Source organism: Tachyglossus aculeatus, chromosome 2 (genome assembly GCF_015852505.1).
Source record: "Tachyglossus aculeatus isolate mTacAcu1 chromosome 2, mTacAcu1.pri, whole genome shotgun sequence".
Lineage (NCBI taxonomy): Eukaryota > Metazoa > Chordata > Mammalia > Monotremata > Tachyglossidae > Tachyglossus > Tachyglossus aculeatus.
Window position 1 is genome coordinate 133,827,848 of NC_052067.1, and position 20,543 is coordinate 133,848,390.

The following is a 20,543-nucleotide window of genomic DNA, read 5'->3' on the forward strand; positions in this document are numbered from 1 at the left end:
GAAGTTAAATGACTTGCCCAAGGTCACGCAGCTGACGAGTGGCAGAGCCGGGATTAGAACCCAGGTCTTTCTGACTCCCAGGGCAGTGTTCTATCCACTAGACCATGCTGCCTCTCAGCGTGAACCCTGACCACCGGGTCCACTGCCTGGGATACTGGGAACTGAGGGAGAGGGTGGCTTGGCCGGGCTGAATGTTCTTTGTCCCTATTTATCCGGGTCCTGGTGATTTGCTCCACTCCCCTTCCTTCCCCCCTCTCTGCCAGTGGCTCCCTGGGGCCTGGAGAGGGGCAGAGGGGGAAGAGAGATGGAGGGGGAGGTCAGTTCTAGGGGCCGAGTTAACTTCCGCTCATGTCAGGGCAGGGGACCCCAGATGGAGGGGTCGGCGTGCAGAGCTGGAGGCTCAGTCAGGAGGAAAGGCCTGGGGGTGGGAGCTGATGAGGGATTGGCATGCTTCGGGCCTGTCTCAGGGGTGAACTCCTTCAGACAGGGGGGTTAGGGAGGATCTGCAGGGTCCCTGGATCCTCTTCTACTCAGGACTCAGGCAAGGGCAAGCCCGGGTGTGGCCATAGAGGAGGGACGGTGTGGGGGTGGTGGAGAGGGAGGAGGGAGGGCAGCCTCAGAGCCCCAGTCCTGGGGAGGAGCTGGGTTGGGGGAGGACACTTCAGTCCTGGGGCGGCAGGCGGGAGGGAGGACAGGAGGATGCTAGGAAGGGAGTGGGGGAGGCCAGCCGGGAGGCGGGGAGGGGGCTTGAGGTCTCCCCTGGAGCCATTTTGGAGGAGTCAGGGGGCGCCCAGAGTGCTGACCGTGGTGTAGCTGAGCCTGGAGAGGGTGGTGGCCGTGGGTGGGTCATCCTCGGGCAGCGGGCGAGGCCGGGGGCGAGCCGGCCGGGGCCGGCAGCGGGCGCAGGTGGCCAGGCAGGCTTGGCGGAAGCGGCGGTTCATGAAGCAGTAGACCAGCGGGTTGACGCAGGCAGAGGTGTAGCTGAGCAGGTGGATGAAGGAGATGGGGGTGCCAGACAGGGCTCTGTGCGCCCCATCGGGGTCGAAGGCCCTCCAGGTGTTGGCCGTGTACAAGGGCAGCCAGCACAGGAAGAAGAGCGCCACGATGACCAGCAGCATGCGGATCACCCGCTTCTTGGCCACCAGCTTGGCTTCCGAAGGGCTGGCGCGGGCCCGGTCCGGAGGGGCGGGAGTGGGGCTGGGGGTCAGGGCGGACAGCTCCATGGCCTGGCGGGGCTTCGAGAGCTGCAGGTAACACCCGTCTCCTTCGTCGCAGGCTGGGGAAGGCCCAGGGCCGGGCCCCACCCCGTTCTTGGGAGCTGGACAGGGGTGGGCAGGGGTCAGGGTGGGCCAGTGGGGCACTGCCCCGCTCCCCACCGACCACCCCATCCCCATGGGCAGCCTCCACTCTCTGTCCTCTGCAGCCCTGTCCTTCCCTTCCGTTGGCACCGGCCCTGGTTTGGAACCGGAGTTTTGCCTCCTCTGCTCTCTGGCCAGCTCCTCATTCCCCAGGCCAGATTCTGTCTCTGGCCTTTCTTTCCTTCTGCTCTTCCAGCTCCTCAGTCCTTGTGCTGGGCCCCCACCCTGACCTTCTCCTCCTCCCAATTGCCCTTCTCTTCCCCCTTCCTCCATCTTTTCCTCCTCCTCCCTCTCTTCCTCTTTCTCCTTCCAGCTCCTCCTCCTCTTTCCCTTCTTTCCCCCCTCCCTCTCTTCCTCCTCCTCCCTCTCTTCCTCCTCCTTTCTCCCCCAATCCTCCTGCCCCCAAATATTTTTCTCCAGCCCCCTAAATTCTCTCCAGACTCATCTCATTCTGGACAAGGACTCTGTTATACTGTACTCTTAGTGCTTTGCACATAGTAAGCGCTTAATAAATGTCATCATCATTATTATTATTACTCTCCCCAGCACTTAGTACACAAGCACACAGTAAGCGCTCAATAAATACGAATGACTGATTGATTCTTGGGCTCTACCTTCTGGCCAGCTGCCCTCCTCCCCCAGTCTTCCCCTCCAATTCTCCTTAACCCCCTCTATCCTGGTGCCCCTCACCCTTCCCACAGCAGCCTGGCTTCTCAGCCTCCACCCGCCATGGGCCCTGAGTCCTACCCTTTCCCGGATTCTGCTGCAGTTCGGCCTCGAAGCGCATGCTCAGGTAGAGCTCACGGGAGATGAGTCCGTAGGCCACAGCCATCACCACCCCGGGGATGAAGAACAGGAGGAGCAGGAGCAACACAGACCTGGGGGAGGGGGGGGGGAGTGGTTACCCTGGACCCTCCGAACTGCCAGGCCCGCACCACCCAGCCCGACCCCGGCCTGTCAGACCCACCCTCTGGAGTCTGCAATTTAGAGCCCATCTGGACTGTAAGCTCCTCTTCTAGACTGTAAGCTCCTTGTGGGCAGGGAATGTGTTTACCAACTCTGAGAGATCACACTCTCCCAAGCTCTCTGTAAACAGTAAGCACTTGATTGAGTGGTTTGCTCATGATCCTCAAAGGAGGATGGGGTAGGGAAATGTCCAGGGAGAAGGGGAAGGGAGGGGTGGGGCCTGGAGGGGTGGAGGGAGAGAACAGGGGACTGGAAGGGAAGCAGGGTAAGAAGCTGGGGGAATTAAGAGGAGGAGGAGGAGGAGGAAGAGCAGGAGAAGGAGAAGAATCAGGAGGAGGAGATACAGGAGCAGCAGCAGGAGGAGGAACAGAAGAGGAGGAGGAGGAAGAGGAGGAACAGAGGAAGAGGAGGAACAGGAAGAGGAGGAGGAGATAAAGGAGTAATAGTAGGAAGAACAGGGGAGGAGGAGGAACATAAGGAAGAGAAGAAGGAGGAGATACAGGAGTAGTAGTAGGAGCCACAGAGGTGGAGGAGGGACTTGAGGAGAAGGACAAGGAAGAATGGAGGAGGAACAGGAGGAGGAGTAAGAACTGGAGGAGGAAGAACAGGAACAAGAGAAGGAGGAGGGGGGGGAGGAAGGAGCTGAGATTCAGGGCAAGGAGGGGGTCCGCGGAGTCCACGGGATGGGCTCACCAGGCTTGCTTGAAACGTGTGCTGGGCCACATGTGGCTGCACTGGAGGACGCGGGGCCCGAAAGGCCGGATGGCGCTGTAGATGGGGTAGGGCAGCATGAGCAGGGCGGCCAGGAGCCAGGTGGCGGCGATGACCCGGATGGCGTGGGAGCGAGTCTGCCACACGCGAGCCTGCAGCGGCCTGCAGATAGCACTGTAGCGCTCCAGGGCGATGGCCACCAGGCTGAAGGTGGATACACTGACCGACACCCCTGAGGACGGAGGATGGAGGGTGGGTCAGGGGCCACCGAGGGGCCGGGAGGGGGACACGCACACATTACTCAACCAATCGGCACTCAGCATCTCCCCTCATCCCCACGTCTGCCTTTTCCCCTGCCCTCTCCTAGCACCTCGCCCTCCACCCCTTCCTTCCCGCCGACTCCACCTTCACACTCTCTCATGACGATCACAATTAATAATTACGGTATTTGTTAAGCACTTACTATGTGCCAAGCACTGTTCTAAGCGCTGGGGTAGATACAAGGCAATCAGGTTGTCGCACGTGGGGCTCACAGTCTTAATCCCCATTTTACAGAAGAGGTAATTGAGGCACAGAGAAGTTAAGTGGCTTGCCTAAGGTCACACAGCAGACAAGTGGCGGGGGTGGGATAAGTGCTTAGTACAGTGCTCTGCACACAGTAAGTGCTCAATAAATACGATTGAATGAATGAGAAACCATGTCCTCTGACTCCCAAACCTGTGCTCTTGACATTAAACCATGCTGCATCTTGTGGTATTTGTTAAGGGCTCACTAAGCACCAATCAGTGGGGCAGATAGCTACAATTCATTATTATTATTATTATTGTATTTGTTAAGTGCTACTAGGTGCCAAGCACTGTTCCAAGCGCTGGGGTAGATACAAGTTAACCAGCTTGGGCAACTTAATCAGGGCCAACTTGTACTTCCCAAGCGCTTAGTACAGTGCTCTGCACACAGTAAGCGCTCAGTGAATATGATTGAATGAATGAATGAATGAATTTCTGTCTCATGGGTCGCTCACAGTCTGAGTGGGAGGGAGAACAGGTATTGAAATTTTAGACTGTGAGCCCACTGTTGGGTAGGGACTGTCTCTATATGTTGCCAATTTTTACTTCCCAAGCGCTTAGTACAGTGCTCTGCACATAGTAAGCGCTCAATAAATACGATTGATGATGATGATGATGAATCCTCCGCCATTTTACGGACGAGGGAACTGAGGCCCAGAGAAGTGAAGTGACTTGGCCAAGGTCAAACAGCAAGCAATTGGCAGAGCCAGGATGAGAACTCAGGTCTTCCCAGGCCCCTGCTCTTTCCACTGGGCCACGCTGCCACCTCGCCCCTATAGTTCCCACTACATTTTTTAGAGACTTCTTGAAGAGCAGATGGGACGGGGAGAACATCCCAGGAAGGGAAGGAGGAAGGGGGAAAGCAGGGGGTTTTCCAAGGACACTATCTTCTCACTGTCCTTTGCTGCAAGGATCACGTCTGCCCACAACATGCCAACTTCCCACCACCTCCTGGCTCACCACGGGCTGGCTCCCAGCCCGGAATGCACCGACCTTTCCGGGCAATGCCCACTCCTTCCTCCCCCCGTTGTCGGGGCTACCCCCCACCCCACCCCACTTGCGCCCGGATCGGGTCATCCCTCACCCATGAGGTAGGCGACGGCCTTGCAGACGACGGAGCCGAAGACGAAGGAGCCCATGAGGTTGGGCAGCAGGGTGAAGGGCATGCAGCAGATGGCCAGGAGCAGGTCGCTGACGGCCAGCGAGAGCAGGAAGGCGTTGGTGACCGTGCGCAGCCTCCGGCTCAGCCCCAGCACCGTGATGATCAGGAGGTTTCCACCCACGCTCAGCGTGAAGATGACCACGTAGAGGAGGATCCTCACTGTCAGTTCCAGCTCTGGGAAGTGGGGAGACGAGACAATCGAGGACCAGTTCGGAGTCCCTCCCCCCGCCCTCCCACCATGGCCGCCCTCCACATCCCTCTAGACTGTAAACTCACTGTGGGCCAAGAACATGTCTATCAACTATACTGTACCCTTCCAAGCACTTAGTACAGTGCTGTGCGTGGCTCAGTGGTAAGAGCACGAGCTTTGGAGTCAGAGGCCATGGGTTCAAATCCCGGCTCTGCCACTTGTCAGCTGTGTGACTTTGGGCAAATCGCTTCACTTCTCTGTGCCTCAGTTCCCTCATCTGTAAAAGGGGGATGAAGACTGTGAGCCTCCTGTGGGACAACCTGATCACCTTGTAACCTCCCCAGCACTTAGAACAGTGCTTGGCACATAGTAAGCATTTAACAAATGCCATTATTATTATTATTATTGTTATTAATACCACTGATTGATTGATTCCTCCAGATTCCAGCTTCACACCTGTCCACCCCTGGTCAGCAGTGCCCCTCCACCCCCAGATTCCCCCATTTTTCACCCCTCCTCTTCACCAGACATGTCCTTCCCCCCTCCTGCTGGACTTGATTAGACCCCTTCTTCCTCACACAGATTGCTCCAGTTCTCTCTTAGCACTTGGGAATTTCTGCCAAACTCGTTGGCTTCTCAACCTGAATCAATCAATCAATCAATCAATCAATCGTATTTATTGAGCGCTTACTGTGTGCAGAGCACTGTACTAAGCGCTTGGGAAGTACAAGTCGGCAGCACATAGAGACAGTCCCTACCCAACAGCGGGCTCACAGTCTAGAAGGGGGAGACAGAGAACAAAACCAAACATACTAACAAAATAAAATAAATAGAATAGATATGTACAAGATAAATAAATAAATAGAGTAATAAATATGTACAAACATATATACATATATACAGGTGCTGTGGGGAAGGGAAGGAGGTAAGATGAGGGGGATGGAGAGGGGGATGAGGGGGACAGGGGAGAGGAAGGAAGGAATCACAATGATAATGACAATAACTTGGTATCCATCAAGGTTTACTACATGAAGCTTGGCTTAGTGGATAGAACACGGGCCTGGGAATCAGAAGGACCTGGGTTCTAATCCCTGCTCCGCCCCATGTCTGCTGTGTGACCTTGGGCAAGTCATTTAACCTCTCTAGGCCTTGGTTACCTTATCTGTTAAATGGGGATAAGAGTGTGAGCCCCACTTGGGACAGGAACTGGATCCAGCCTGATTAACTTGCATCTACCCCAGTGCTTAGAACAGTGCTTGGCGCATAGTAAGCACTTAACAAGTAACATTATTATCATTATAACTATTATGAAGAGCACAGAGCTAAGCACTGGGGTAAGCACAAGATAATCCTGTCCAACCTTGGACCTAGAGTTGAAGGCGAGGGAGAAGCCACATTCTACAACACTTTGAGTGAGGCTGGCAGGATTCTTTCTCCTGGTGGAAACAGGGTGCTTAGAGGAACCACCCTGGTGGTTCTGGTGGATAGAACATGGGCCTGCGAGTCAGAAGGACCTGAGTTCTAATCCTGACCTCCGCTACTTGTCTGCTATAATTCATTCATTCATTTAATCGTATTTCTTGAGCACTTACTGTGTGCAGAGCATTGTACGAAGTGCTTGGGAGAGCACAATATAGCAATAAACAGACACATTCCCTGCCCACAATGAGCTTACAGTCTAGAGGGTCTCAGTTCCCTCATCTGCAAAAGGGAATTAAGACTGTGAGCCCCACGTGGGCCACGGACTGTGACCAATTTGATTATCTTGTATCTACCCCAGCACCTAGAATAGTACATGACACATAGTAAGTGCTTAGCAAATATCATTATCATCATCATCATCAAAGGTGACATTTTCAAGTTGGTGTGACTCTTTTCCTGTGGTTGCTGTCTTGGTCTCGGTGTCCATGGGAGGATGCTAGGCACTGTAAGATTGTAGTTCAGATGGCCTCAGTCATCTACAGAAAACTCTGACTGCCTGCAAGGGGACTAAGCCTCCTTTTTCCTCTCCTCCTCCCTATCCCCCTCCCCGCCCTACCTCTTTCCCCTCCCCACAGCACCTGTGTATATGTTTGTACAGATTTATTACTCTATTTATTTTACTTGTACGTACTTACAGTTCTATTAATTTTGTTAATGATGTGCATTTAGCTTTAATTCTATTTATTCTGACGACTTGACACCTGTCCACATGTTTTGTTTTGTTGTCTGTCTCCCCCTTCTAGACTGTGAGCCCGTTGTTGGGTAGGGACCGTCTCTATATGTTGCCAACTTGTACTTCCCAAGCGCTTAGTACAGTGCTCTGCACACAGTAAGCACTCAATAAATACTTATTGAATGAATGAATGAATGAATGAATGATTCCAAGTCTGTCTGGAGAGCCTCTAGCCGCTTAGTACAGTGTCTGGTACATAGTAAGCACTTAACAAATGGCATTATGATTATTATTACTATAATCTTTTCTATCCTGAGGCTTTTTGGATTATCCTGCCTCTGCATTGGTTTACTGGCAAGATGCTTTTTAAGACTGCACATTGCTTTGCTCATGTCTAGTGCACAATATGCTACTTGGCTGCTGCCACCCTAACAGTCCTTCCTGCTGAAGGCAGCATGGCTCAGTGGAAAGAGCACAGGCCTGGGAATCAGCAGACCAGACTTCTAATCCCAGTTCTCTCACTTGCCTGCTTGTGTGACCTTGAGAAAGTCACTTAACTTCTCTGTGCCTCAGTTCCCTCATCCTGAAAATGGGAGTTAAATACCTGTTCACCCTCCCTCCCTTGGGTTGGGGATGGTGTCCTACCTGATTAGCTTTTAACTAACCCAACACTTAGAATAATAATAATAATGATGATGATGATGGTATTTGTTAAGCACTTATTATGTGCCAGGAGATGTCCTGAAGGCAGGAAGAGATACGAGCCTGGAGGGAGGGAGAGAGAGCAGGGATGGAGATGTAGATTTGGGTGTCATCAGCCTAGAGATGACAGTTGAAGCCTTGGGAACAAATGAGTTCGCCAAGGGAGTGAGTATAAAGAACAGAAGGGGACCAAGAACTGACCCCTGAGGAACCCCTACAGTAAGGGAATGGGAGGGGGAGGAGGAGCCCACAAAGGAGACTGAGAATGAATGGCCGGAGAGATAAGAGGAGAACCAGGAGAGGACGGAGTCTGTGAAGACACGGTTGGATAGCGTGTTGAGGAGAAGGGGGTGATCCACAGTGTCAAAGGCAGCTGAGAGGTTGAGGAGGATTAGGAGCCACTGGATTTGGCAAGAAGGAGGTCATTGAGAGGGCACCCCGTCATCAGGGTATATGTGTGTATGTGCGTGTGTGTGTATGTGTGTGCACGCAAGGACACAGGTGTATTTCCGTGTCTGTGGGTGTGTGCGAATGAAGCCAAGGCCAGTGGACTGTGGACACTTTCTCCCATATATTATAAGCACAAGTAAGTTGTCCCTTCTCCACCATTGTCTTCAGATGGTTGGCACCATTTTCATTGCTCCCACGTCTCCTCCTCCAAGAGGGCTTGGCCATTTCTAACTGCAGCCAGCCGGCTTCTTCTTGCGGATGTCTTCTAGCTATGTCCTGTTATCCAAAGCTTGGTTCCCTTGGACTTTAAAGCATTTCTCCCACCCTCCCTGTTTTTGGATATATGGTTTCAGTTCCCTGTTAGAGCAGCTGGGTGCGTTCCTCACAGATCCGTCTCCCAACACATCCCTCCCGGGGATGGGCGGGTGGGAGGAGAGGAACTTCTGGACTGACCGTGTTTCAGAAGACTTCTTGTCTGTGATTCGGCCTCGCCATGTGGTGTGGCCAGTAAGGATGGCTTGCAAGGGGGCACTGTGAAAAGACTGGGGATAATAATAATAATGATGGCATTTATTAAGCGCTTACTATGTGCAAAGCACCATTCTAAGCGCTGGGTAGTTTACAAGGTGATCAGGTTGTCCCACGGGGGGCTCCCAGTCTTAATCCACATTTTACAGATGAGGTAACTGAGGCACAGAGAAGTTAAGTGACTTACCCAAAGTCACACAGCTGACAGTTGGCAGAGCCGGGTTTGGAACCCATGACCTCAGACTCCAAAGCCCTTGCTCTGTCCACTGAGCCACGCTGCGTCCCTACTACCCTCCGATAAATCAATCAATCTCCCTTTGTGCTCAAAGATGACACTTCCAAAAGTGAGACTTCAGTGGTGGGAAGGGTGTAGCTGTAAAGGTCAGCGAGAGGTCATCGGTCCTGTCCACACTGAGTGCTGGCCAGAATGATCCCGGGCTAGGCCGTTGCGTTTGCTATTTTGGCATCTGCGCTGTGTGCAATTTGGCTTCCTATTCAGTTCATTGCCCAAATATCCGGCTCTAAAGGAGCCACCTCGTTCCTCACTGCAGTCCTCCAGGCTGGCCGGTCTGGTACTGCTGTCTCGCAGCACGTGTCCTGGGCACTGCCGCTTTGTTTAAGGAGGCTATGCTTTGTATTCAGTGGCCATCTATCTTCAGCCCACCCTTTGCCAGTCCCTTCGGGGCAGGGATTGTGCTTTCTCCTCTCCCTGTCCCTCCTCACAAACAGGTCTTGGTTTTGGGACACAAGGAACCAACTATGGAAAGGGGATAGACACACAGACGGTGTTAGGGGGTGACAATTGAACCTGACGGCCAAAAGCACATAACCCCCCTGTGACAGTCCCTCTAGACTGTAAGCTCACTGCAGGCATGGTATGTGTCTACCAACTCAGATATATTGTACTCTCCCAAGCACTTAGTAATTAATAATAATAACTGTGGTATTTGTTAAGCACTTACTATGTGCCAGGCACTCTCCTCCTCACTGTACCTCGTTCTCGCCCGTTCCGCCGTCGACCCCCGGCCCACATCCTCCCCCTGGCCTGGAATGCCCTCCCTCCGCATATCCGCCAAACTAGCTCTCTTCCTCCCTTCAAAGCCCTATTGAGAGCTCACCTCCTCCAGGAGGCCTTCCCAGACTGAGCACCCTTTTTTCCTTTCTTCCTCTCTATCTCCCCCCGGCCCTACCTCCTTCCCCTCCCGACAGCACCTGTATATATGATTTATTACTCTATTTTTCTAGTACATATTTCTTATTCTATTAATTTTGTTAATGATGTGCATTTAGCTTTATTCTATTTGTTCTGACGACCTGACACCTGTCTACATGTTTTGTTTTGTTGTCTGTCTCCCCCTTGTAGACTGTGAGCCCATTGTTGGGTAGGGGCTGTCTCTCTATGTTGCCAACATGTACTTCCCAAGCGCTTAGTCCAGTGCTCTGCACACAGTAAGCGCTCAATAAATACGATTGAATGAATGAATGAATGAAACACAACCCTCAGGGTAGGGGCCTGAAGGATTAGGACAGTGTGAGAGATAAGGGGGGGTGGGGGAGTGGAGGATGGAGGGGGGGAGGACCCGGCTGCTGGGGTCCCAGCAGAACAGCGGATAGGTTTCTCCCCTCCCCCTGTCTCTGACCAAGAACTGCCCTTCCCTCCCTTCTAGACTCTCAGTGGCTCAATGGAAAGAGCCCGGGCTTTGGAGTCAGAGGTCGTGGGTTCAAACCCCGGCTCTGCCAATTGTCATCTGTGTGACTTTGGGCAAATCACTTAACTTCTCTGGGCCTCAGTTACCTCATCTGTAAAATGGGGTTTAAGGCTGTGAACCCCCCATGGGACAACCTGATCACCTTGTAACCTCCCCAGCGCTTAGAACAGTGCTTTGCAGATAGTAAGCGCTTAATAAATGCCATTATTATTATTATTATTATCTCCTCCCTTCATCTATGGGGGCATCCCAGCCCCAGCAGTCAGACCCCTCCCCTTCTCTCATCACTGCCAATCCTTCCCCTCGCATTCCTTGTGGCTGTGATCAGATCTCTCAAAACTTTGGGGGCAGAGGTGGGGCAGGAGGGACTCTGGGAGGATCACTATGGTCCTGAAGGCACAAAGCTGTTCTGTTTACGCCACTTCCTGACTTCACAGGGGCCCAGCCCCAAGTTCAGCCAGAGCCCTGCCCCTCGTCCCTTTCGGCTCACGTGCTTACGGTATCCGTCCTTCGCCCTTCATTTGGCTTTGGATCTTTCCCTGCCACTGGTAGGCAACCTAGTCTAGTGGAAAGTTCATGGAAGCTCAGGGTCAGGAGGGCTAGACATCAGAGGACGGGGCATCGGGGGATCTGGGTATCGGGGCATTGGAGTATCAGGGAATCTGGGGATAAGGGGACTGGGGCATCAGAGAATCTGGGGGATCAAGGGATTTTATTTTGTTGGTATGTTTGGTTTTGTTCTCTGTCTCCCCCTTTTAGACTGTGAGCCCACTGTTGGGTAGGGACTGTCTCTATATGTTGCCAACTTGTACTTCCCAAGTGCTTAGTACAGTGCTCTGCACACAGTAAGCGCTCAATAAATACGATTGATTATTATGATTATTTAGGGGTCAAGCAACAGGGCATCAAGTGACTGGGGCATCAGAAAACCTGGAGGCCAGGGGGCTGGGGCATCGGGGGACCTAGGCATTAAAGTGGACCTGGGCAGAAGATCTCTGTTGCTTAATAATAATAATAATAATAATGACAATAATAATAATGGCATTTATTAAGCGCTTACTATTTGCAAAGCACTGTTCTAAGCGCTGGGGAGGTTACAAGGTAATCGGGTTGTCCCACAGGGGGCTCACAGTCAATCCCCATTTTACAGATGAGGGAACTGAGGTGCAGAGAAGTTTAGTGACTTGCCCAAAGTCACACAGCTGACAAGTGGCTCAATGTCTTTCCATACTAGTGCTGGATAATAATAATAATAATGATGGCATTTGTTAAGCGCTTACTATGTGCAAAGCACTACTCAGCACTGGGATGAAGCGCTAGTGGTAATAAACTTGTCTCTGACATACCCTTTTCTAAACACAACGCAGAGTCTGGAAAGCCTTTTTTTTCCCCAAAGGGCCTATATGGGGCTCACAGTCTAAGTAGGAGAGAGAAAACAGGAATTGAATCCCCATTCTGCAGATGAGGGAACTGAGGCCCAGGGAAGTTAAGTGACTTATCCAAGCAGGTACTTGGATGAGCCAGGATTGGAACCCAGGGCCTCTGATTCCTAGGCCCATGCTCTTTCCACTAGGCCATGCTGTCTGTCTCCCCTCCCCTAGACTGTAAGCCCGCTATCGGCAGGGATTGTCTTTATTGCCGAATTGTACTTTCCAAGCACTTAGTACAGTGCTCTGCACATAGCAAACGTTCAATATGATTGAATGAACGAAAGACTGGGACATCAGGAGACTGGAGGGGCAACAGGAGACTGGTTATCAGGAGACTGAAGCATTATGGAGCTTGGGCATCAGGAGTCTGGGACATGATGGCATCAGAGAATTGGGGTGTCATCAGACTGTAACATTGGGACACTGGGGCATCAAGAAACCTGGGCGTCAGGGGATTATGTGACTTTGGACTAGTCTCACTCTCCATCTCAGTTCATGGGCACCATTCATTCATTCAATAGTATTTATTGAGCACTTACTGTGTGCAGAGCACTGTACTAAGCGCTTGGGAAGTCCAAGTTGGCAACATATAGAGACGGTCCCTACCCAACAGTGGGCTCACAGTCTAGAAGGGGACGCAGACAACAAAACAAAACATGTGGACAGGTGTTAAGTCACCAGAATAAATAAAAATAAAGCTGGATGCACATCATTAACAAAATAAATAGAATAGTAAATATGTACTTGTAAAATAGAGTAATAAATCTGTACAAACATATATACAGGTGCTGAGAGGAGGGGAAGGAGGTAGGGCAGGGGGGATGGGGAGGTCCAAGGAGGCCAGGAGGGCATTAGGACTTGCACTGAAGAGGCAATGCCACTAGCCCAGCCCACCTCTTCGAGCCAGAAAGAGGCTCGAGGTGGAGGCCGGTTGTCACCTCCACTTTTGGCTCCAAGAGGTCAGACCATGACCTCGGTCCTAAAGGCAACTCTGGCCGTGTCCTCCAGCGTGGCCGCAGAAAGGGGGTGCGGGGAAGTGGAGGATGGGGTGGGGAGGCCCTGGCTGCTAGGACCTCAGCAGAACAGGGGTAGTGAGGCTCTGGAGCAGCAGAGGCTCTGGCTGCCCTGGCACCAGCGCTTAGTATGGGCACGTGAACCCCTGCAGCTGTGGCAGAGGTTGAATTAGTGCAACAGGCGATGCTAAATGCTCTCTGCTCTTTCTCTCTCTTTGCATGCCCTACTCTTTCTCTTCACCTCCCCATGTTTCCCCCTTTTTATGGTATTTGTAAAGCACTTACTGTGTGCCAGGCACTGTACTAAGCACTGGGATAGATGCAAGCTAATCAGGTTGGACACAGTCCCTATCCCATTTTACAGATGAGGTAACTGTGGCATAGAGAAGTTATGTGACTTGCCCAAGATTGCACAGCAGACAAGGGGTAGCAGGATTAGCACCCAGGTCCTTCTGACTCCCAAGCCTGTGCTCTATCCACTAGGCACACTGCTTCCTTGCTTACTTTCCTCCTTCTCCTCCCCTCCCTCTTTTCCCCCCACCTGGCTCCACCCCCTCATTGCTCCACCCCAAGATCACCTCTGTTGATACCCTGATAACCATCATCATCATAATAATTTATTAAGCCTAAGTAATATGGTAAGCTTATGGTAATAATTAATTACCATAATGATTTATGTCTTAAAACAGGGTGAAAACAAGATAATCAGATCAGATGCAGTCACTAAGGGAGGGAGAGTGGGTAGCTTATTTTCATTTTATAGATGAGAAAACTGAGGCATAGAGAGCCTAAGTGACTTGCTCAAAGTCACACAGTAGACCAGTGGCAGAATTGTGATTAAATCTTAGGTCTCCTGATTCTTGGTCCCTGGTTCTTTTAACCTCTCCTCGCTTCCTTCCTCTATAAAATGGAGATACAAAATTCCCACCTCTCCCTAATAATACTAATTATATTTGTCAAGTGCTTACTATTGGCCAAGCACACTGCTAAACATCAGGGTATACACAGTCTCCGTTCCAGACGAGGCTCACATGCTAAGAAGGAAGTAGAAGGGGTATTTAATCCCCATTTTACAGATGCAGAAACTGAGGCACAGAGAAGTTAAGTGACTTGCCCAGGGTCCCACGGCAGACACACGGCAGAGCTGGGATACAATCCAGGTCTCCTAACTCCTAGGCTCACGCTCTTTCCACTAGCTTCTGCTTACCTCACAGGGCCATTGAGAGTCTTTAAACTGTAATCTCATGTGTATTGGGAACATGGCTAACAACTCTTTTGTACTGTGTTCTCCCAAGGGGCCTGTCTCCTCCAAGACGCCTCCCCTGACTAAGCCCTCTCTTTCTCTTCTCCCACTCCCTTCTGCATCACCTTTTAATCATCCTCCCTCAGCCCCACAGCACTTATGTCCATATCTGTAATGTATTTATTTATATTAAGGTCTGTCTCCCCATCTACATGGTAAGCTCGATGTGGGCAGGGAATGTGTCTATTGTTGCATTATACTCTCCCAAGCGCTTAGTGCAGTGCTCTGCACAAAGTAAGTGCTCAATACACAAGTCTGAACGAATGAATGAGTACAGTACTCTATTTTACTGGTACATATTTACTATTTTATTGATTTTTATTGATTGTTAATAAGTTTTGTTTTGTTGTCTGTCTCCCCTTTGTAGACCGTGAGCCTGCTGTTGGGTAGGGACTGTCTCTATATGTTGCCAACTTGTACTTCCCAAGTGCTTAGTACAGTGCTCTGCACACAGTAAGTGCTCAATAAATACGATTGAATGAACGAACGCAGTGCTCTGCACACATTCTTTCATTCAATTGTATTTGTGGAGCGTTCATTGTGTGCAGAGCACTGTACTAAGCACTTAGGAAGTACAAATCGGCAACAGAGACGGTCCCTACCCAACAATGGGCTCACAGTCTAGAATATAGTAAACACTCAAAAATATGATTCATTGATTGAGAAAATGAAATGAGAGATATGAAAAAAGGAAAAAAGAGAAACACAAATATGAAGTATTATTATCATTATCGTTGCTGTTGTTAGTTGGGTGATCTGTTTACTTTGGAGATATTTGCTTGCTTGGTCACTTAAACCTGCTGCTAGTTTTTCTGCAGCCTCCCCCCTCCCCGCCCCCGGTCCTGATTCTGCCACAGTCTGGGCCCCCTCCCTGCTCTCCGCCGGCCCTCTGCCCACAGCGTGGACCCCATCATCCCCCAGATCAGATACGCGTTTTTGCTGGTGGTCAATGGGACTACCCTCCACCACTTGCCTGCCTTCTCTCCACCCCCGTCCTGTCTCAGCTCACCCACCCACCCTCTTTGCTGGCAGCTCCCCCTTGTCTCTCAGCTCCTAGCTAACAACCTCCCTCCTCATCCAGCTTCTCTACCCCTGGCTAACAACCTCTCTCCTTTCCCAGCCTTCCTCCTTACCCAGACTCTCTGCCCCTACTGTCTAACAGCCTCCCTCCTCGCCCAGCCTCTCTGCTCCTGGCTAACAACCTCCCTCCTCACCCAGTCTTTCTACTCCTGGCCAACAGCTTCCTTCCTCATCCAGCCTCTCTGCCCCTGGCTAATAGCCTCCCTCCTCACCCAGCCTCTTGACCCTAACAACCTCCCTCCTCATCCAGCCTCTCTGCTCCTGGCTAATAGCCTCCCTCTTCATCCAGCCTTTCTGCTCTTTGCCCAGCCTCTCTGCCCCTAGCTAATAGCCTCCCTCCTCATCCAGCCTTTCTGTTCTTTGCCCAGCCTCTCTGTTCCTGGCTAACAGCCTCCCTCCTCACCCAGTCTCTTTGCTCCTGGCTAATAGCCCCTCTGCTCCAGCTAACAACCTCCCTCTTCACCCAGTCTCTTTGCTCCTGGCTAATAGCCTCCTTCCTTGCCTAGCCTTTCTGCTCCAGCTAACAGCCTTCTTTCTTGCCCAGTCTCTTTGCTCCTTGCTAACAGCCTCCTTCCTTGCCCAGACTCTAATTTCCCGTCTTAACAACCTCCCTCCTCACCCAGCCACTCTGTTTCTGGATAACAGACTCTTTCATCCCCCATCCTTTCTCTTCCAGCTCATGATCACTTTCTCCTCGACTCATCCCAGCTGTACCCTCCAGCCCACCTGCCCAATCCTTGACCAATCCCCTCTCTCTAACTCACTCCAGTTATAGCTCTGACTGCATCAGGTTTGGGTGGGAGGAGATATATATATACCTATTATATATATATATATCATATATATGTGTGTGTGTGTATATATATCATATGTATGTGTGCTTCTGGCTCTCTGTTGGCCTCTGACAAAGCCCCTAAACAGGTTGGACGCATTGGTGAGGTTCCCCAGCAGTCACTATGGGCAGGACCGGGTCCTGAATGATAGGTCTGCCGACTGCCTTCCAGGGACTGACCACGTATTGAGAAAGAAAAGACAGGATTGACTCACAGGCAAGGAGAGAGAAAGGGCAAGTTTAAGAAGCTGGAAAACACGCAAGAAAGAAATGAGTACAAGTAAGAGAAACATCCAAATCGACTCCAGGGAGAAGAGTCATCAGAGGGATTCAGGTGGGATTATTCAAGAGGTGGTCTTCCAGTGATGGGTTTGGGGGGTGAGTTTTGAAAGGGACAATCAGGAGGGAGGGGAGGGGGTGCAAGGGTTTGTGGATGGAGAGTCAGGGGCAGGGGTAGGGGCAGCAACAGGGGCTGGGGAAGGGACAGGGATGGGGAGGGACAGCAACAGGGGCTGGGGTAACAATAATAATAATAATAATAACATTTATTAACTGCTTACTATGTGCAAAGCACTGTTCTAAGCGCTGGGGAGGTTACAAGGAGATCTGGTTGTCCCACGGTGGGCTCACAGTCTTAATCCCCATTTTACAGATGAGGTAACTGAGGCCCAGAGAAGTGAAGTGACTTGCCCAAAGTCACACAGCTGACAATTGGTGGAGCCGGGATTTGAACCCATGACCTCTGACTCCAAAGCCCGGGCTCTTTCCACTGAGCCACGCTGCTTCTCAGCGTAGGGACAGGGACAAGGCAGGGACAGCAATAAGGACTGGAGCAGGGAAAGCAACAAGGTAGGGACAGTGACAGGAACAAGGCAAGAACAAGGCAGGGACAGCAACTGAGGAGGGGACAGGGACAGGGACAAGGCAGGGACAACAACAGGGGCTGAGGCAGGGAAAGGGACAGGGCAGGGACACCAACAGGAGCTGGGGTAGGGACAGGGATGGGACAAGGACAGCAACAGGGGCAGGGGCAAATTAAGGAACAGCAACAGGAGCTGGGGCAGGGACAGGGACAAATTAAGGAACAGCAACAGGAGCTGGGGCAGGGACAAATTAAGGAACAGCAACAGGAGCTGGGGCAGGGACAGGGCAGGGACAGAAATAAAGTGAGGAGAGGAGCAGGGACAGTTTTGCCTGCGGAGTAAGGAGCAAGGGCTGGGAGTGAGAGAAGAGGACGGCTGGGTGATAAGGGGTGTGGGCGAGAGGGAGCTGTGGTCAGGAATTCGGATTAGATGGCAGCAGCAGCAGCAGCAGGGGTGTGAGGGGGGATGAGGGGGATGAAGGAGGACTCGGGCAGGGTTCAAACTGGAGGGATGGGGACAGGGGACCAGGGGAAGGGAGAGGGGAGGTGGGTGTTGGGTGTTGGAGGGGCGGTAGGTGATGGGGGTGGGAGGCAATAATAATAATAATAGTAATAATGACGGTATTTGTTAAGTGCTTACTGTGTGCCAAGCCCTGTTCTATGCTCTGGGGTAGATACAAGGTAATCAGGTTGTCCCACTTGGGGCTCAATCCCCATAATAATAATAATAATGATGATGGCATTTATTAAGTGCTTACTATGTGCAAAGCCCATTTCGCAGATGAGGGAACTGAGGCTCAGAGAAGGGAAGTGTCTTGGATAATAATAATAATAATGGTATGTGTTAAGCGCTTACTATGTGCCAAGCACTGTTCTGAGCGCTGGGGTAGATACAAGGTAATCAGGTTGTCCCATGTGGGGCTCACAGTCTTAATCCCCATTTTACAGGTGAGGGAACTGCGGCTCAGAGAAGGGAAATGACTTGGATAATAATAATAATGGTATTTGTTAAGCGCTTGCTATGTTCCAAGCACTGTTCTGAGCGCTGGGGTAGATACAAGGTAATCAGGTTGTCCCATGTGGGGCTCACAGTCTTAATCCCCATTTTACAGATGAGGGAACTGCGGCTCAGAGAAGGGAAATGACTTGGATAATAATAATAATGGTATTTGTTAAGCGCTTACTATGTTCCAAGCACTGTTCTAAGCGCTGGGGTAGATACAAGGTAATCAGGCTGTCCCACCTGCGGCTCACAGTCAATCCCCATTTTACAGATGAGGGAACTGAGGCTCAGAGAAGGAAAATGACTTGGATAATAATAATAATAGTAATAATAATGGTATTTGTTAAGCACTCACTATGTGCCAAGCGCTGTTCTAAGCTCTGGGGTAGATAGAAGGTAATCAGGCTGTCCCACCTGCGGCTCACAGTCTTAATCCCCATTTCATAGATGAGGGAACTGAGGCCCAGAGAAGGGAAGTGAGTAGGGTAGGGGGTGGGGGGTGGGGGGAGGTGGGTGATGGGAGAGGGGGGAGGTGAGGAGCCATCAGCCAGCATGGGGGTGGGCTGTCAGCGCTCTCTCCTGGGACCCCCCTCCTCGCCCTCAGAGGAGGAACCCTCCTCCAGGAGGCCTTCCCAGACTGAGCCCCTTCCTTCCTCTCCCCCTCGTCCCCCTCTCCATCCCCCCCACCTTACCTCCTTCCCTTCCCCACAGCACCTGTACATATGTACATATGTTTGTCCATATTTATTACTCTATTTATTTAATTATTTATTTTACTCGTACCTATCTATTCCATTTATTTTATTTTGTTAGTACGTTTGGTTTTGTTCTCCGTCCCCCCCTTCTAGACTGCGAGCCCACTGTTGGGTAGGCGCCGTCTCTATATGTTGCCAGCTTGTACTTGCCAAGCGCTTAGTACAGTGCTCTGCACACAGTAAGCGCTCAATAAATACGATTGATGATGATGATGATGACAGGAGCTGGGGAAGGGGTGCCCACGAGGACCGCGTCCAGCCGAGGCGGGCAGACGGAGCCACGGCCAAGGATGCGGAGGGGGAGGGAGGAGAGGGGCTGGGGGGCGGAGGAGCCCGGAATTGGGGGGCGACACTGACCTTTGGGCGTCCTGCCGGGGGCTGCTGGGCGCGGGGGGTCGTGGCTGGCGTTACTGGCATTGGCGGGGATGCGGATGGAGCCCAGCTGGACGGCACTCCTGTTGGGGCCGAGCCCCTCCATCCCGGGCCGGGGGAGACCCCCTCCCCTCCTCCTTCCTCTGCTCCCCCCCCCCACTCAATTCCCACTCCCCCGTCTCGTCCTCCTTTGGCGTCTCTCCCAGCTTGAGGGGGGCGATCGGTCCCCGGCCGTGGGGAGGGGGGACCCCCAAAGCCGGCGGGGCCTGGCCCCCTCCCCGCACCCGCGCTCCGGGCGAGCTCTAGGGCTCCGCACCGAGGGGAGGGGGGAGCCGGGGGGCAGGGATGGGAAGGCGGGGGGATGCGGGGGAGGGGCGGGAGACACGCACTCCCTCCCTCCCCTCTCTGTTCTGCTCCCCGGAGCAGGAGGGAGAAGGAGGAAGGAGGAGGGAAGAGGAGGAGGAGGAGGCGCAAAGCTCGCCCTGCTGCAGCCAGGCCCCCAGCGCCCAGCCCCTCAACATCCTAACCTGACCCCCTTCATCCATCCCCTCCACCCTCCACTCTCAGGCCCAGCGCCCAGCCCCCCAACATCCTAACCTGCCCCCCTTCATCCATCCCCTCCACCCTCCACTCTCAGCCCCAGCGCCCGGACCCCCAACATCCTAACCTTCCCCCTCGTCCAGTCCCTCCACCCTCACCTCCAGCCCCCCAACATCCTAACCTTCCCCCTCGTCCAGTCCCTCCACCCTCACCTACAGCCCCCAGCCCCCCAACATCCTAACCTGCCCCCTCGTCCATTCCCTCCACCCTCACCTCCAGCCCCCAGCCCCCCAACATCCTAACCTGCCCCCTCATCCATTCCCTCCACCCTCAACCCCAACGCCCAGCCCCCCAATAACCTAACTTTCCCCCATTCACCCCTGTCACCCTCAACTCCAGCGCTTAGCCCTCCAACAGCCTAACCTGCCCCCCATCCACCCTCAACTCCGGGGCCCAGCTCCCCAGCATCCTAACCCAGGCCCCCATCTCAGCCTTCCCCTGCTCCGCAGCCCCCCAACATCCTCACCCAGTCCTCACCCCAGGTCCCTGCCCCCACCCTTCAACCCCAGAACCCAGCCCCAACATCCTAATCCCACCCCTGGCCCCCCAGCATCCTAACCCTTAGCCTTCTTAGCTCCCCCTTTCCATCCTCCAACCCAGATCCCCAACCCTAGCCCAAATCAATCAATCAATCAATCATATTTATTGAGCACTTACTATGTGCAGAACACTGTACTATGTGTTTGAGAGAGTACGACACAACAATATAACAGACACATTCCCTGCCCACAGTGAGCTTACAGCCTACAGGGTGAGACAGATGTTAATATAAATAAATAAGTTAGGGACAGTACGT

At 52.4% G+C, this 20,543-nt stretch overlaps 1 protein-coding gene across 1 annotated transcript; it reads right to left on the reverse strand.

The window, feature by feature from the left end:
* Positions 1–44: 44 nt before the first annotated feature.
* Positions 45–19,260, reverse strand: CCKBR (cholecystokinin B receptor). Its single transcript, XM_038772356.1, has 5 exons — positions 19,133–19,260; positions 4,686–4,937; positions 3,018–3,267; positions 2,106–2,236; positions 45–1,318 (listed from the first exon to the last, which is right to left on the reverse strand). The coding sequence occupies exons 1-5, from the start codon at positions 19,251–19,253 to the stop codon at positions 780–782; spliced, it is 1,293 nt and encodes a 430-aa protein (XP_038628284.1). The 5' UTR covers positions 19,254–19,260; the 3' UTR covers positions 45–779.
* Between the last annotated feature and the right edge of the window lie 1,283 nt (positions 19,261–20,543).

Coding starts and splice junctions, on each gene's coding strand:
- CCKBR (XM_038772356.1), bottom strand. CDS start 19,253: ATGGAGGGGCTCGGCCCCAACAGGAGTGCCGTCCAGCTGGGCTCCATC. Junction 4,938..19,132: donor CCCCGGCAGGACGCCCAAAG/GTCAGTGTCGCC, acceptor CCCACTTCCCAG/AGCTGGAACTGACAGTGAGG. Junction 3,268..4,685: donor GGCCGTCGCCTACCTCATGG/GTGAGGGATGAC, acceptor CTCCGTCCTCAG/GGGTGTCGGTCAGTGTATCC.